Source organism: Oryzias latipes, chromosome 8 (genome assembly GCF_002234675.1).
Source record: "Oryzias latipes chromosome 8, ASM223467v1".
In the NCBI taxonomy this organism is placed as follows: domain Eukaryota; kingdom Metazoa; phylum Chordata; class Actinopteri; order Beloniformes; family Adrianichthyidae; genus Oryzias; species Oryzias latipes.
The window spans coordinates 18419004-18433176 of record NC_019866.2 but is presented as its reverse complement, the minus strand read 5'-3'; the positions used below and the strand labels follow the sequence as shown (position 1 = coordinate 18433176).

The 14173-nt window shown below is 40.7% G+C and overlaps 1 protein-coding gene across 4 annotated transcripts in view; it reads left to right on the top strand.

The window, feature by feature from the left end:
• The first annotated feature begins 1378 nt into the window (after positions 1–1378).
• Positions 1379–14173, top strand: part of LOC101163415 (MKL/myocardin-like protein 1) — a 52221-nt gene continuing 39426 nt past the window's right edge. For 3 of the 4 annotated variants that reach the window (XM_023957717.1, XM_023957716.1, XM_023957715.1), the window contains exons 1-2: positions 1379–1853; positions 11667–11732. In XM_023957717.1, the coding sequence (XP_023813485.1) occupies positions 1724–1853; positions 11667–11732 (196 nt within the window). In that variant the 5' untranslated portion in view covers positions 1379–1723. Of the gene's footprint in view, positions 1854–11460; positions 11577–11666; positions 11733–14173 lie in introns of those variants that run through there. The other variant, XM_023957718.1, reaches the window with a different exon arrangement.

Below are 14173 nucleotides of genomic sequence, written 5' to 3'. Positions count from 1 at the left end.
CCAAGGAAAACAATACAGCCAACAGGGAGGAAGTCCAGAAACCTGGAGATTGGAGTGCATCAAATAACCTGGCACTAAACATCTCCAAAACTAAGGAATCCTACAACCGAGCCACCCATGCTCCACTGCAGATCAACGACGAACAAGTAGATCAGGTGGAGTCCTTCAAATTGCTTGGTGTCTCAACTCCACCAGTACCTGCTGGTGACATTCTGTGCTGATCGACCATGTGTCAGTTTGGCATTCCAGCTGCACAGAGGCAGACAGAAAGAGACTGCAGAAGGTGACCAACACTGCACAAAAAAACATTGGCTGCCCTCTCCCTAAAGCAAACTCCATCTATACCTCCTGCTGCCTCAACAGAGCCAAAAACATTCTGAAGGATCACACTCACCCCGGCTTTTACTTCTTCTAAATGCTGCATTCTGGCAGATGCTTCAGGGACAGTTTCTTTCCAAACCTTAACTGCAACTCCTTAACTCCAACTTCCTTAACTGCACTGAAAGCCAATTTTAAACCAAAGGCCACCTGATTCACATTCCTTCTGTGATTCTTGCACATTTATCTGATCTTGCACATTTTTGTCTTATTTGTTGCACATTTGTCTGATTTTTGCACATTTCTTGTAGGGGGATTAAAGCAGCTGCGCTGACTGCTAAATTGAAATCCCAATGTAAGGTGTTCTTTTCTTATGTATTCCCATGTATTGACCATCCCCATTGGAAATAATTGTACCTGAATTTTATTATACTGACAATAAAGGCTTTCTATTCTGTTCTATTCTATTCTATTCTATTCATATGAAACAATCCATTTGACTAAGCAATAATCTTCACAACTATAATACATCGGCAATGTATACATTTTTTTTCTTTCCCCAACAGTTACACTGACATCTATCTGGCATTTTCAAACTTCTCTTTGGTGATTTTTCTTTTTCCTTTCTACTTAAAATACTTTATGCTTCTGTTATTTTTTCTCGAGTTTCCTTGTCTCTGCATAGTTCCTTTACATTTATATTGTTGCTAAAGCAAACCAAAACCCCAGTTTTCAGACAAACTACTGTTTGCTAGTTTGGTTTGCTCCACATTCAGTTGAGCTTTTGCAAATAGACAGAGGGGAAATGAACCTCCTTCATTGGTAAGTCTGATTGTTTTCATGACTGACAGGAGACAGTTCTGCATGTGGGCAGACGTGCTGCAGAAGGTGGTTTTGAGCCTTAAGGAAGCTATGGCTCAGAGGTGCTTACACAGATGTGGAACACTCACCACACGCTAAGTGGAGACCAGGAGAGGAACTTAGTGAGTAGGACATAAGTGTGTGTGTTTGTGTGTGTGCGTGCGCCTGTCCAAGTCTATCAACTGTTAAAGGACGTCAGCAACAGCTGTGACAGGCGGCACGACCACACACTCACCAAGGTCTGACACACATGGAGGCTCACAGCTCCTCTGAAAATTTGGATTCATCAAAGGATTTTTTTCAAAGAAGTGGCTGCCGTGAGAAAAAACCTCTTTTGATCATCGTGGTCCAGATTTCCTCTGGACACCCTGGCATTTGACTCATGACTCATGGCTGCTTAGCTCTAAAAGAGGATTTTACTGCTCGGTCTGGTGGATGGACCGGCTCATGGCACCTGCACAAATCCAGCACTTACACTTCACTCTGGTTTTTGATCTGATTTTACTTTTTTCCAATTTCACTGAGTATTTCTTTCCAGTTTGTGATGCTGAAGAATCTGCAGTGCGTTTGCATCAACCCTGCCCCTTTTAGGCCTCAGCCAATCAGCCGCAACATGGAGGAAGGATCCATCCGGTTTGAGTTGGAACGCCAGGCCTGCCAGAGTCTCAGGAAAGGTGGGATGCCAGCATTGTCTTGTCTTTTCCAACATCACATATTTCATAAATGTGTAGTGGTACTGGACTGAGGGGTCCTTTTGAGTGTGCGGTCACTCTTGGATTAATATTACAAACTGTGGTGAGGAGGTTTTCCTCCAGGTGCCATCCAAGTTTATTTTCAATACTGTTCTGGATCGGATGGTCTCCATGTGGCTGGGTTACAGCTGGGGCTCAGCCAGCTGGTTTGCAGCTCCCTTTGCCCTTTGAGTGTGTGAACTCAGGAACCTGCAGTGCAGCTGAAGTGATACAAGGTTTCAACCAAAGTTGTGGTATGGACAGAACTGAGAGAAAAGAAAAGAAAAAAACAAAAGATATTCTCAGAGGATTTAAATGTGCTCAGACAAACCACTGCCGGTTGCTGCCATGTGATTGGCTGATCAGAAATTTGTGTTAATGAGCAGTTGGACAGGTGTGCCTAATAAAGTGGCCAGTGCCTTTACATCAGCAGTATTCTTCACCTTAATTGTTCCATCTGTTCAGAAGAATTGAGTGGTTTCAGCACAGACACAACACTAGTGAGGAGATAGGAGATGAAGACAGGCGAAGCCCAGGGTGCAGCAGCTTCTTTACAGAAGAGATCAAAAAACAGTTGTGCAGAAGATTACTGCGAAAGAACCGATGCTAACTTGACTTTGGATTCACAAATGTGTGAAACAGAGGTGTTCCAAACATCTCAGTGATGTACAATTTTAGAACTGGCTGTTTTTCAGAAGTTGATTACAGCCGGTGCACAGGTTCAACCCACTAACATGCCCACAAAACAGAGTATCTGGAAGTAACCAGATATATGCAAACTGACTTTAGACTTGGACTACATGGAGGTTCACTGTCTGATTTGTTTTAAAGAAAAATGTCTGTACATAAAGCCTAACTTTCTGATTTCCTCTTACTTTTAAAACTCCTACACAACTGGCAAGGCTAGGTGGTAGCATAGCTTTACTGATGTGGGAGCTAACAAGTCTGCGAAGTAAACAACTTTTTGTATGCTGCCTGGTAGAAATAATGGTTGCCTTGGATACACACAGCTTCTTTGGGGTGTCATGTGACTTCCATCACCTGTGTTAACTTACACATGCACAGATTTATAATTACAAAATGTCTGTTCAAACTGAATACAAGCTGGGAAGTATTGGCTTTTAGTAACACAATCTACATCTGATCATCTGATAATTTCTTTTAGCCAATATGGAAATCTGCATTTAACAGACAAAAATCATGAGTCTTTATTTACCGTTAATTTCCGGATTAGAAGCTGCTACTTTGTCACACGCTTTTAACCCTGTGGCTTATTCAATGATGTGGCTAATTTATGCTTTTTTTCTTTTTTTGAATGCATTTTTTCTAACGGCTGCTAGGGGCGCTCCAGCAAAAAGGGTTAAAGTGAGACAGGGGAAATACGTTATATGTTTCGAGGAAGACGCAAGTTTAATGTAAATTCCTCTTTTGTGAATGAATAGCATAAACAGACCCTCATCATGGAAAATGCAACAAGAAATGCATATGACACAGCTTTCAAGTTAAAAGGAATCGTTAAAAGCAGTGTGAAAAAAACCACCATCACCAACGGGTTTGGAAAAGCTGGTCTGCTGCGTGACGGAGAGGACAGCGCAAGCTCAGGAGTGAATTTGCCTCAGGATAAGAGTGACACTGACAACGACAACGAAGGAGAGACAGAGAGTGTGGCGAAGACTGACTCTATTCTAATCCCACGCTGAGGAGGAAGACTTCCATGGTTTCAGTGCACAGAGGCGCCGAAAAGTTACTGCTGCTCTCAGTGACTTTGACTGGTATGTTTTTTTTAACCAGCCCTGTTAGTGCTGTTGCTACCATATTGCTGCCGTGTTGCTGCCGCGTCACAGGCACAGTTTGGAATAGAGCTGTGACGGTGTGGGATTTTTGATCACCGCTGTGATGTAGCAGCAGGAGTTGCGGTGAACCCCCCCGCCGCCGCCGCCAAACACAAAGTCTCCCGGCGGCCGGGTCGCAAATGAATACCGGTACAAGTAATAATTCCAACGCACTATTCTTTATTAGCAAATAACAGTAACAACGAACTACTAACTATCTAACTAATGAACCAAATATATAGGTGTTGTAGAATGTGTGCGTGTGTAAGAGGAAGGAGCGCGAGCAGCGCAAGAGTGAGTGAGAGTGCACACAAGTGTTGGGGGGTGCGCGCTCATGTTTGGTGTTACAGAGTGAAGGAGACCAGTGACAAAAGGTTTCCCCCGGAAGAACAGTGTTTGATTGTTTATTACACCGCTCTGGATTACAGCAGTGACAGGATTTTTGATCACCGCAGTGATGAAGCAGCAAGAGTAGCGGTGTCGGGACTTTTGCCCCCCCCCAAACACAAAAATCCTCCGGCGGGCAGCCGCGTCGCGCATTCAAGAAGGCACGCAGCTTGTAATAGAAACGAATACAATGTAAATTACACCAGAAATCCTTGAAGTTTTAACACAGGAATCACAGAAAAAGTACCGGTAAATTATTAGCAAAGGTGAATGTGTTTATTATAGTTCAAATCCCGCACCATATGCAGAACTTTATAAAAAAGGTGATGAGTCATCACTACAGTGATGCGGTTATTGCCACACCCCTACTTTGGAAAGAAAAACTCAGGTATATTATCAAAACTTTGAAAACTCTTTCTGTGTACCGTCTATTTTGTAAATATATCTAAGGGTTAATGGGCGACGAAGTGTGCATTATCACTTTTTAACGCACGCTGTGGAAGCCTGAACCATCCGACGCAAAATGCGTTAAAAAAGGATAATGCACACTTCGAAGGCCATTAACCCGCTCATACCATGGTCACTTACAAAAGCAATAAATATGAACCAGTTTTTAGTCCTTAATTCTTGTTTTTTTTCCGATTTGGATCGCTTTTCTCACAAAAAGCGGACTATTTGTTACGTGGTGTCATGGTAGCAATTACACGTCAAAGTAAGGGTGAGGTCATCTAAGATAGCACAAGGGATAATGGGTGAATGAAAAATCCACATAGCATTTTAATGCTTCATACACGAAATCTAGTGTACCAATAAAGTTCAAACCAGCTACAGATATTTCACAGAGAATGAAGATAAACTTTACTCTCAAAAGTAATGGGAAACTGGAAGCTAAAAAACAGAAGAAATCAGACGCCAGCTTCTGCCTTGTACAGGTCTGTCAGTGAAAATATTGTCTGACATTAAACCACTCAGTGGCCTGGAAAAGGTTGGGGCCCACCCCACCATGACATTTCAACATACCTGGAAGCTGTAGATGTTGCATTCTTTTAGTGGTATTTCACCTTGAATAAAGAAGCATAATAGTGCCACTGTTATTGTGAGGATTTTGAGGGTTTTTGGTTCATGGCCTAATGTTTTATTTGGATAAAATAAATGTTTAATTTCCTTTACATCTAAGCACAGTACCCCTTTTCCAATGTTTTAGTGTTTTAGTATGTGTTTTTTGTTGTTGTCAAACTCTAGATTATTTTATTGGCATTTTTGCATTTCTAAATTTATTTATTAGACAGTCACTAGAATTTTTTAAACATGTTTTTTTCATATTACATGCCTTACCTTTAACGTATCTAAAGAAATATACTTGCAAATGTATGTACAGTGAAGTGTTTACTGTAACAGCTTGGACAGTTTCCAGCCCTCTGTGACCCCGAACATGATGAAGTGGAAGGAGGGGGCAGGGGTCATTAAAATTGCTCTTAGTCTGCATGATCTGTTGATGTGTAAATGTAAACTCTCTGCTATGTAGTGGTATTTCAGCAATGAGCACACGGTCCCAGAATAGATTCTGTATCAGCCCATTGCATCACTTTCCTGCCGCCCTCAGGGCACAAATCATTGGCCTTAAACACAAGTGTCCCGGTGGAGGTTTGGACACGCTGTGCACACGGTCATGTTCTATGATTATGCGTAGATGTTCACGCCACGCCGCTGCAGGCAACAACTGGAAAAAAGTTCACAATATTTTGACTGCCTTATTCTGAATTTCTAAATAATAAATAAAATATTCAAACAGAAAAAAAACCTTCTGCTTCCAGCTATGTTCGGTAGTTTTTGCTTCCAGTCGATGATGTCTGGCGACATCTTGTTTTCTGGAGACAGGTTCCTCTCATTTATGCTGCCGAAACTTTTATTGTTTCCTTAGTAAACTGTCGGCAAACCACTTTGCAAATGGTTTCAAAAATCAAAGAGGAAAACAAAAAAGCCTACAAACTGAAATGTTTTTCAGTTCAGTTTTTCAATCATTGCTGAGTGGAACAAAGCTGTGGAAGATCTCAGGGATCATCGATCCGTTGCCTGTAGTCCACTGCACAGTGTACTTTCTTAAGTTGTGTGGCATATGGGAGATCTTATCTGAACTTAAGTGTGGACCAAACAAGCAAATTCCAGTTTGCATGAAAACAAGAGTTTTAAACCTATTGCAAGTGTGCTTAAAGAAACCCAAAGCCGTTCTCCTGGCAACCTCCAAACCCAGACTTGTCTATCAGATTGCCAAATGGAAAGGTGTGATTCATCACTCCAGAGAACACATCTCCACTGCTCTAGAGTCCAGAGGTGGTGTGCTTTACACCACTGCATTTGACGCTTTGCGTTGCATGGTGACATGTGACTTGGATGCAGCCACTCAGCCTTGGAAACCCATTCCATGAAGCTCTCTGCTTACTGTACCTATGCTAATCTGAAGGTCACATGAAGTTTGAAGCTCTGTAGCAATTCACTGTGCAGAAAGTCGTCGACCTCTTTGCACTATGCGCTTCCCTCTCCATCAGTTTACATGGCCTACCTCTTCATGGCTTAGTTTCTGTTGTTCCCAAACTCTTGGGAGCTGACAGTTGACTGTGGAATTTTTAGGAGTGAGGAAATTTCACGACTGGATTTGTTGCACAGGTGGCATCCTAGGCAGTTCCACGCTGGAATTCACTGAGCTCCTGAGAGCGGCCCATTCTTTCACAAATGTTCGTGAAAACAGTCTGCATGCCTGATTGTTTTATTTTATACACCTGTGGCCAGGCCAAGTGATTAGGACAGCTGATTCTGATCATTTTGATGAGTTAGCGAATACTTTTTGCAATATAGTGTATTTCCAACAGCATTTATTTGTCTGCTCCTGATTCACAATGATTTGAATAAAGAACAGTCAGAAATGCAACTTTAAATGTATATTTCAACCTTAATTTATTTATATAGCACTTTCCAACACATGTCACTCAAAATGCTTGTCATAGAATATATCAAATTTAAAAGCAAAATGACAAGACAAACAATGCCGACAAACCCCCCCCGCACACACACACATACACACACCATGATATAAAGAGTCATAAAATGATGGAATGTTGAGACCTGGCTTTGTCCTGAAGTGGGGAAACAATATTTTGGGGACATGTCCACATCAGTGACCCCCCCACCCAAGTTCACGGAGTACACTACCACAGGACCGCCCCAGATCCGATTAAAAGAGTCAGACCTGGGAGATCCCATTGCAGTGACCCCGTTCACTGAGAAGGGTCAGTCACCGATGTGGAGGATCCTTCTGAGGAAAACACTGGAGTCACAAATAAAATGTAAAAGTAATAAAATTGAAATTGAAATATATTTTAAACATGAACAAGAAACAAATAATTACATAAACCTTAATAGACATACAAAATGGTAAGTGTGACTAAAAAATAAATAAATAAATACAAATAAATAAATGTATGTACATACACATATAAAACTAGTAAAAAGAGAACATAAATAATTAAATTATCAAATAAATTCCTAAAATTCAACTGAAAGCTAAATTAAAAAGGTAGGTCTTAAGCCCTCTTTTAAAAACATGAACAGTCTCGGCGGCCATGACGCTCTCTGGAAAGGCTGTTCCACATGCAAGGTCTGTAATAACTGAATGAGGCCTCGCCACATGTTTCAGTTCTAACTTTTGGGATAACCAAAAGGCCAGCACCAGAGGACCTCAGGGTCCGAGAGGGCTCATACTTTAAAATCAAATCAGAAAAATATGAAGGCCCGAGACCATAAAAACATTTATAAACCAATAAAAATATGCACCAGCTATTCTCACTGAGGCTTCTCCGCCTAATTTGAACTTTTTATTTTCAATCAGGCGAGGAAAGAAAGGTGGAGGTACAGCATCGATTGCTCTTAAAACAATATCATCTGAAAATATTTTACTCAGTAAATATTGTTCATTTGAGCATCATGCTTTTCTCTTTGGAGACCCACCTGTTTTAACTGTCAGTATACAGACCACCAACCCCTTATTCCTGTTTTATTGAAGAATTTTCTGAATTTTTATCATCTCTTCATATTAGGTACAATAGGATTTTAATTACTGGTGATTTTAAATTGCACATTGACAATTATGATGATATCTATGCCTGTGAGTTTTTAAATCCTCTGAACAGCATGGATTTTCAGCAGCATGTCACACAGCCAACTCAAAACAGAGGACACACCCTGGACCTTGTCATTACCTACGGTCTGTCCACCGGGGTGTCCTCTGTTGTTGACTTGGTCTTATCAGACCATTACTGTGTGTTTTTTAATGTCACCAGTCAAATCCAGCAGGAAGCCTCAGTGAGAACTGTGAGGAAACAGCATTTAACTCCTGAAGTGGCTGCAAGTTTTATTGATGTTTTTAAGCAAACCCCTGCTCAGATTTATCCTGCACCCTGTGATTTTATTGTTGATCGTTTTAATAACAGACTTCAGTCTTCCATAGATGCAGTGGCTCCATTCAAAACAAAAACATTAAGAACCACTTCTAAAATGCCATGGAAGACTGATGACATTAAGGGTCTGAAGCAGAATTGCAGGAGAGCAGAGAGAAGATATAGGAAGACGAAATTATTAATTCATAAAGACATTTTAAAAGAACAACTCAAAATCTACAATAACTCAGTTAAACGTGCCAGAACCTCTTATTTTTCAAAAATCATTTCAGAAAATAAAAACAACCCCAAATTTCTTTTTAAAACCATTGATTTTTTAATAAATAAAGACTTCAAGTCCTCCATGCCATCATCTAATGCTGCATGTGAGGACTTCGCAGATCACTTCATGGGTAAAATCAATGCTATAAGATCAAACATTTCCTCCATGCAATACACTGATCTTAACAGACCTCCAGCATTGTTTTTACCAGAAAAAACACTGGGGAGTTTTGTCCTGGTTGATGCGGAGATGCTTTGTCGAGTTTTATCCCAAGTAAACACTACAACCTGCCTTTTAGATCCCATTCCCACTTTACTTTTTCAAACATTTTATGGATTCTTTGAGTCAGAGTTTTTGAATGCATTGGTGAGGCCCCTTCTGAAGAAGAGTCAATTAGATCCAAAAAATCTGGATAACTACAGACCCGTATCCAACTTACCGTTTTTAAGTAAAATTATAGAAAAAAGTGTCGCTACTCAACTGCATGACTTTTCAAAAAGCCCAAAACATTTTAGAAAAATACCAGTCTGGTTTTAGGAAAAGCCATAGTAGACGGCTCTTTTAAAGATCATTAATGATTTTAGAATAAACTACGAATCACAGAAACTTTCTGTTGTGGTGCTACTGGATCTTAGTGCCGCTTTTGATACGGTAGATTTTATTAAACAGACTTGGGAGTCTGGTGGGCCTCTCTGGAAATGTTCTTAAGTATTTTTACTCTTACCTTACATTGTGACACTTTTATTTAAGTATGGATACGTGCTCTTCAAGAATCCATGAAATAAGTTGTGGGGTTCCCCAGGGGTCGATTTTAAGGCCAATACTTTTTAATCTATATATGTTGCCTCTTGGGGAGGTCATCAGGAGACATGGCGTTGACTTTCACAGCTATGCTGATGATACACAGCTAATTAATACTATTAGTTTTAGTATAGGCTATTTTATTTATTTAATTTCATTTTATGCATCTTATTCTCAGTTTTATGTTTTTATATACATCTTATGTCTTTAATTTTAGTATCTTATCATGATTTCAGCCCCAGTGTTTCTTGTGGGGATCTTTTCTGCCAGGGCTTGCCGGCTTGGCCGGTGGTTGTTGCTGCAGTTGTCTCCCTTGCTGGGGCAGCTGGAGTCTAACTTTGCAGCTTCATGGCTGTAAAGTGGACCCCAGTCTTGTCCCAGTCTGGTTGGGCGCTGTGGCGATGCTCCCATGGCCGAGCTGGCTCCTGGTATGAAGAGATTCCCAAATACCGTTTCCTCACAGCAGAGCCAGGCCTTACTTGTTTGTTTGTTTGCTTATTTATTTATTCAAACTTGCATAGTCAACATTCATTGTCATGGGTCATATGTTTTAATGGAGGGGAGTGGGAAGGGTGAAGGGTGGGTTGGGTTTTTACTGTAATGTTGTGTGTTTTCTGTTTTTAATGTTAAAGCGCTTTGAGCTGCGCAACATGCATGAGAAGCGCTATTTTATAAATAAAGTTTGATTTGATTTGAAAAGAACTTTAAAATTATCTCCATATATGTCCTACGTCATGAGAAAAATGCGACAAGAACATGCTAAAAAAAACAAAAGCACTATTTTCATTTGAGTGGATCCTTAATTCCTTTTGGGGAGACTATCCCAGCCTCTGTCGGGTGAAGGTGGCATACAACCTGAACAGGTTCCTTGTCTGTTGCCAGGCCACACAATCACACCTAGGGACAATTCAGAATCATCGATTAGCCTATGAAGCATGTTTTTGGACTGTGGGAGGAAGCTGAAGCTCGGAGAAAACCCACCAATGCGCGAAGAGGACAAGTAAACTCCACACAGAAATGTTCCCAGCTGGGATTTGAACTAGGGCTTTCTTGATGTGACAGTTCTAACCACTATACCACCACAGCCGGTTTCTCCATTGTGTTTTTTTTTTACTAACTAGACTGAGCTTTTTTCAGGCAGTAAACTCCCAACAAGCAGCTTACGTGACGCTATCAAGTGCAACAATGGAAGTCAGGCCTTATTGAACCACTTTCGTACCAATGTATAGGTGCCCTTTGTCTGAAGGCAGATTAAATTGGATCAATCCTACTTTCTTCCTTTAAAAAAAATGTCAAGAAGAAAGACATTCTGAAAAAGTTCAATTTTAACTTGAAGGAGCTTCCGTTGAGGATCAGTGTAGATTTATTTCAATACTAGCTTTTGATCTTCAGGCAGGTTGCATGAAAATGTCAAAAAGTGTATTCAGTGTGTGGCTTAAAATGCTTACAGATGTCATGTATGTATTGTTTGTGATTTTCTATCTCCCAGGAAGTTGTGTGGAAAACAGCCCTCTAAAAAAAAATAAGTTCCCATTTGTCTTATTTATCATGTCACAGTTCATGAAGTTCCCTTCCTGCTGGTTATGACTTTATGCTTTTTTTTAAAGTAGCCATAAAAACAGTGCAGGTCTGCATTTTTCTGAAGAAAATATATGTATTATAAAAATGTTCAGTTTTAGTTTCGAAAATTTGTATTATAGTTGCTTTTTGATGACAGTTTTGATCTGAAGCTTGAAACAGGAAACTGCAGAGTGTTCGTATCTGTTCTCATGTGTGCGTGGGACTTCCTTTTGTAGTCTGAGCAGAGTTGATGTTTCAGATCTAGACTGTCACACGTATCCACTACAGCTTGCAGAGAGGACAAAAATTCAGCAGAGCTGCTTATTGTTCTTTTTCTGCACAAAGTCATGCTGCTCCTTCGCTGTGAACTGAGGTAAAGGTGATGCGGGCTCTGTGAGGCTTCCCATTCATTTGATTGTCACTGACTCCTGTGCTCTTCTCTTTTTTTTTCTTTTGTCTTCAGTTTTGCAGCTTAAACTGCAACAAAGAAGAACCAGAGAAGAACTGGCAACCCAGGGGATGATGCCACGTGAGTACAGGTTCTGACAACAAATGCTAACCTTCACAAGTTATTAGAAAAAGGGTTTCAGACCGGGTTCTACCAGGTTATGACAGTGGATCTTTTTGAAATACACACAAATAAAGTATAACAACTGATCAGTTAGCATAGAACGAATCCGAATCAGTTAAGCAGAAAGAAGCTCTGTCTTTTGTCATTTTTGTGAGTCTGACCTCACATTGCGGTCTCTCCTTCCGTCAGCTCTGTGAGAATCTGTCGTGCTGGTTCAGCATTAGCTTCACAAGCTCCATCTCAACTGTTGTGTAGTGATTTGGATTGTGGTTAGGACGATGCTCTCGCCTCCTGACAGACAGTTTCACTCTCCAGAGTGATGTACATCAAAGTCACACCGCAACGGTTTTCATGACCTTTCATTCATTTTTAAGGACACTCAGAACCTTTTCTTTCCTGACCATTATTTAAAAAAATTAACTGCCACGCCACTTGAGAACCTCATGACAGTTCCCTGGCTAATATCGTGCTGTAATCTTTGGACACGTTCATTTCTGTATAATGAGTTGTTCCACAGGAAGTGCTTTGTGCATAGTGTTATCTGCCTGGAGGTCTCACTGCTCTTTCAAGAAGTTAGCTTTTGAATGAGCAATTTAGAAACTTAAAAGCACTCGTTTTGTCATGCACTGCAAGAGTACTTTCTGCCTCACAAAAACACAGATGCCAGTTCTTATCTCAACATGCAGACAGTTGGAATGACAGAATCTTGTTTGGCTAAAGAGCTGCTCCAAAATGGAAAGCACAAAACCCAATTTGCTACGACAAGCGAATAAATGCTTCTGTTGGGGGTTTTCATCGACCTGCCTGCGAATGTGCAGCGTATTTTTGAGTGTCATTGTGTTTTGATCAGGTTAGCTACTTTTAAGGAAAAACTGGCAAAAACAAAAATTCATTGTTTTTCATATGAACTAACCTGGCTGCTAACATCCTGGGCCTGTGTTGATGAAGGTTTGTGTGGTAAAATGCTTTTTAACATGCACAAAAATACATTGCACTAGATTTATCTCCAGGCAGATAACACTATGCACAAAGCACTTCCTGTGGAACAACTCATTATACAGAAATGAACGTGTCCAAAGATTACAGCACGATATTAGCCAGGGAACTGTCATGAGGTTCTCACTAGTTAGAGTCTCTAATGACTTGTTATTGGCCTCAGAAAAGGGACTACTTTCTATTCTGGTCCTGTTGGACCTCAGTGCTGCCTTTGACACTATCGACCACGGTATTTTACTCCATAGATTAGAGCAGGACATAGGGATCAGAGGATCTGCTCTCCAGTGGTTTAAATCCTATCTGTCTGATAGGTATCAGTTCGTTAATGTAAATGGCCATTCCTCTCAGTGCACTCGAGTCAACTATGGAGTCCCACAGGGCTCAGTCTTGGGACCGATCCTGTTTACGCTTTATATGTTACCCCTAGGAAACATAATCAGGAAACACAGCATTAATTTTCATTGTTATGCCGACGATACGCAGTTGTATTTATCCATGAAGCCTGACCAGAATGACCAGATAGAGAAACTGAACGCCTGCATCAGTGACATCAAGACCTGGATGACAATTAATTACCTCCTCTTGAACCCAGAAAAAACTGAGGTCATTATACTTGGTCCTAAAAACCTCAGAGATGCTCTGTCTGCTCAGATAGTCTCCCTGGATGGCATAAGTATAGCCCCTAATTCCACAGTTAGAAACCTTGGGGTTTTACTTGACCAGGATTTATCATTTAAGGCTCACATATCTCAGGCATGTAGAACTGCCTTTTTTCACCTGCGAAATATTGCTAAGATCAGAAATATACTTTCTAAGAGTGATGCTGAAAAACTCATCCATGCATTTGTTACGTCGAGGCTGGATTACTGTAACTCCTTGTTAGCAGCGTGTCCTAAGAGTTCCTTAAGAAGTCTCCAGCTTGTTCAGAACGCAGCTGCTAGATTGTTAGCTGGAACCAGCAGAAGAGATCACATCACTCCTGTGTTAGTTTCGCTCCATTGGCTCCCAGTTGATTCTAGAATTAAGTTCAAGATCCTCCTGTTAACCTATAAGGCCTTACATGGAATGGCCCCGTCCTATATTAAGGACCTCATAGTCCCTTACCAACCAATCAGAACACTTCGCTCGCAAAATGCAGGACTGCTTGTGGTTCCTAGAATTAGTAAAAGTACGGTTGGAGGTAGAGCGTTTAGCCACCAAGCCCCTGTCTTATGGAATAAACTCCCAGCTCATGTAAGAGAGGCCGACTCAGTTTCTACATTCAAAGCTAGACTGAAAACATTCCTCTTTGGACAGGCTTATTGTCAGACTAGCTAGTATTCAGAGATTATTTAACTTAATGTTAGTTTGTTTAAATTAAACTTAATAATAACTATTTCTTTTAAAAGGCTGCTAGAAGTTGA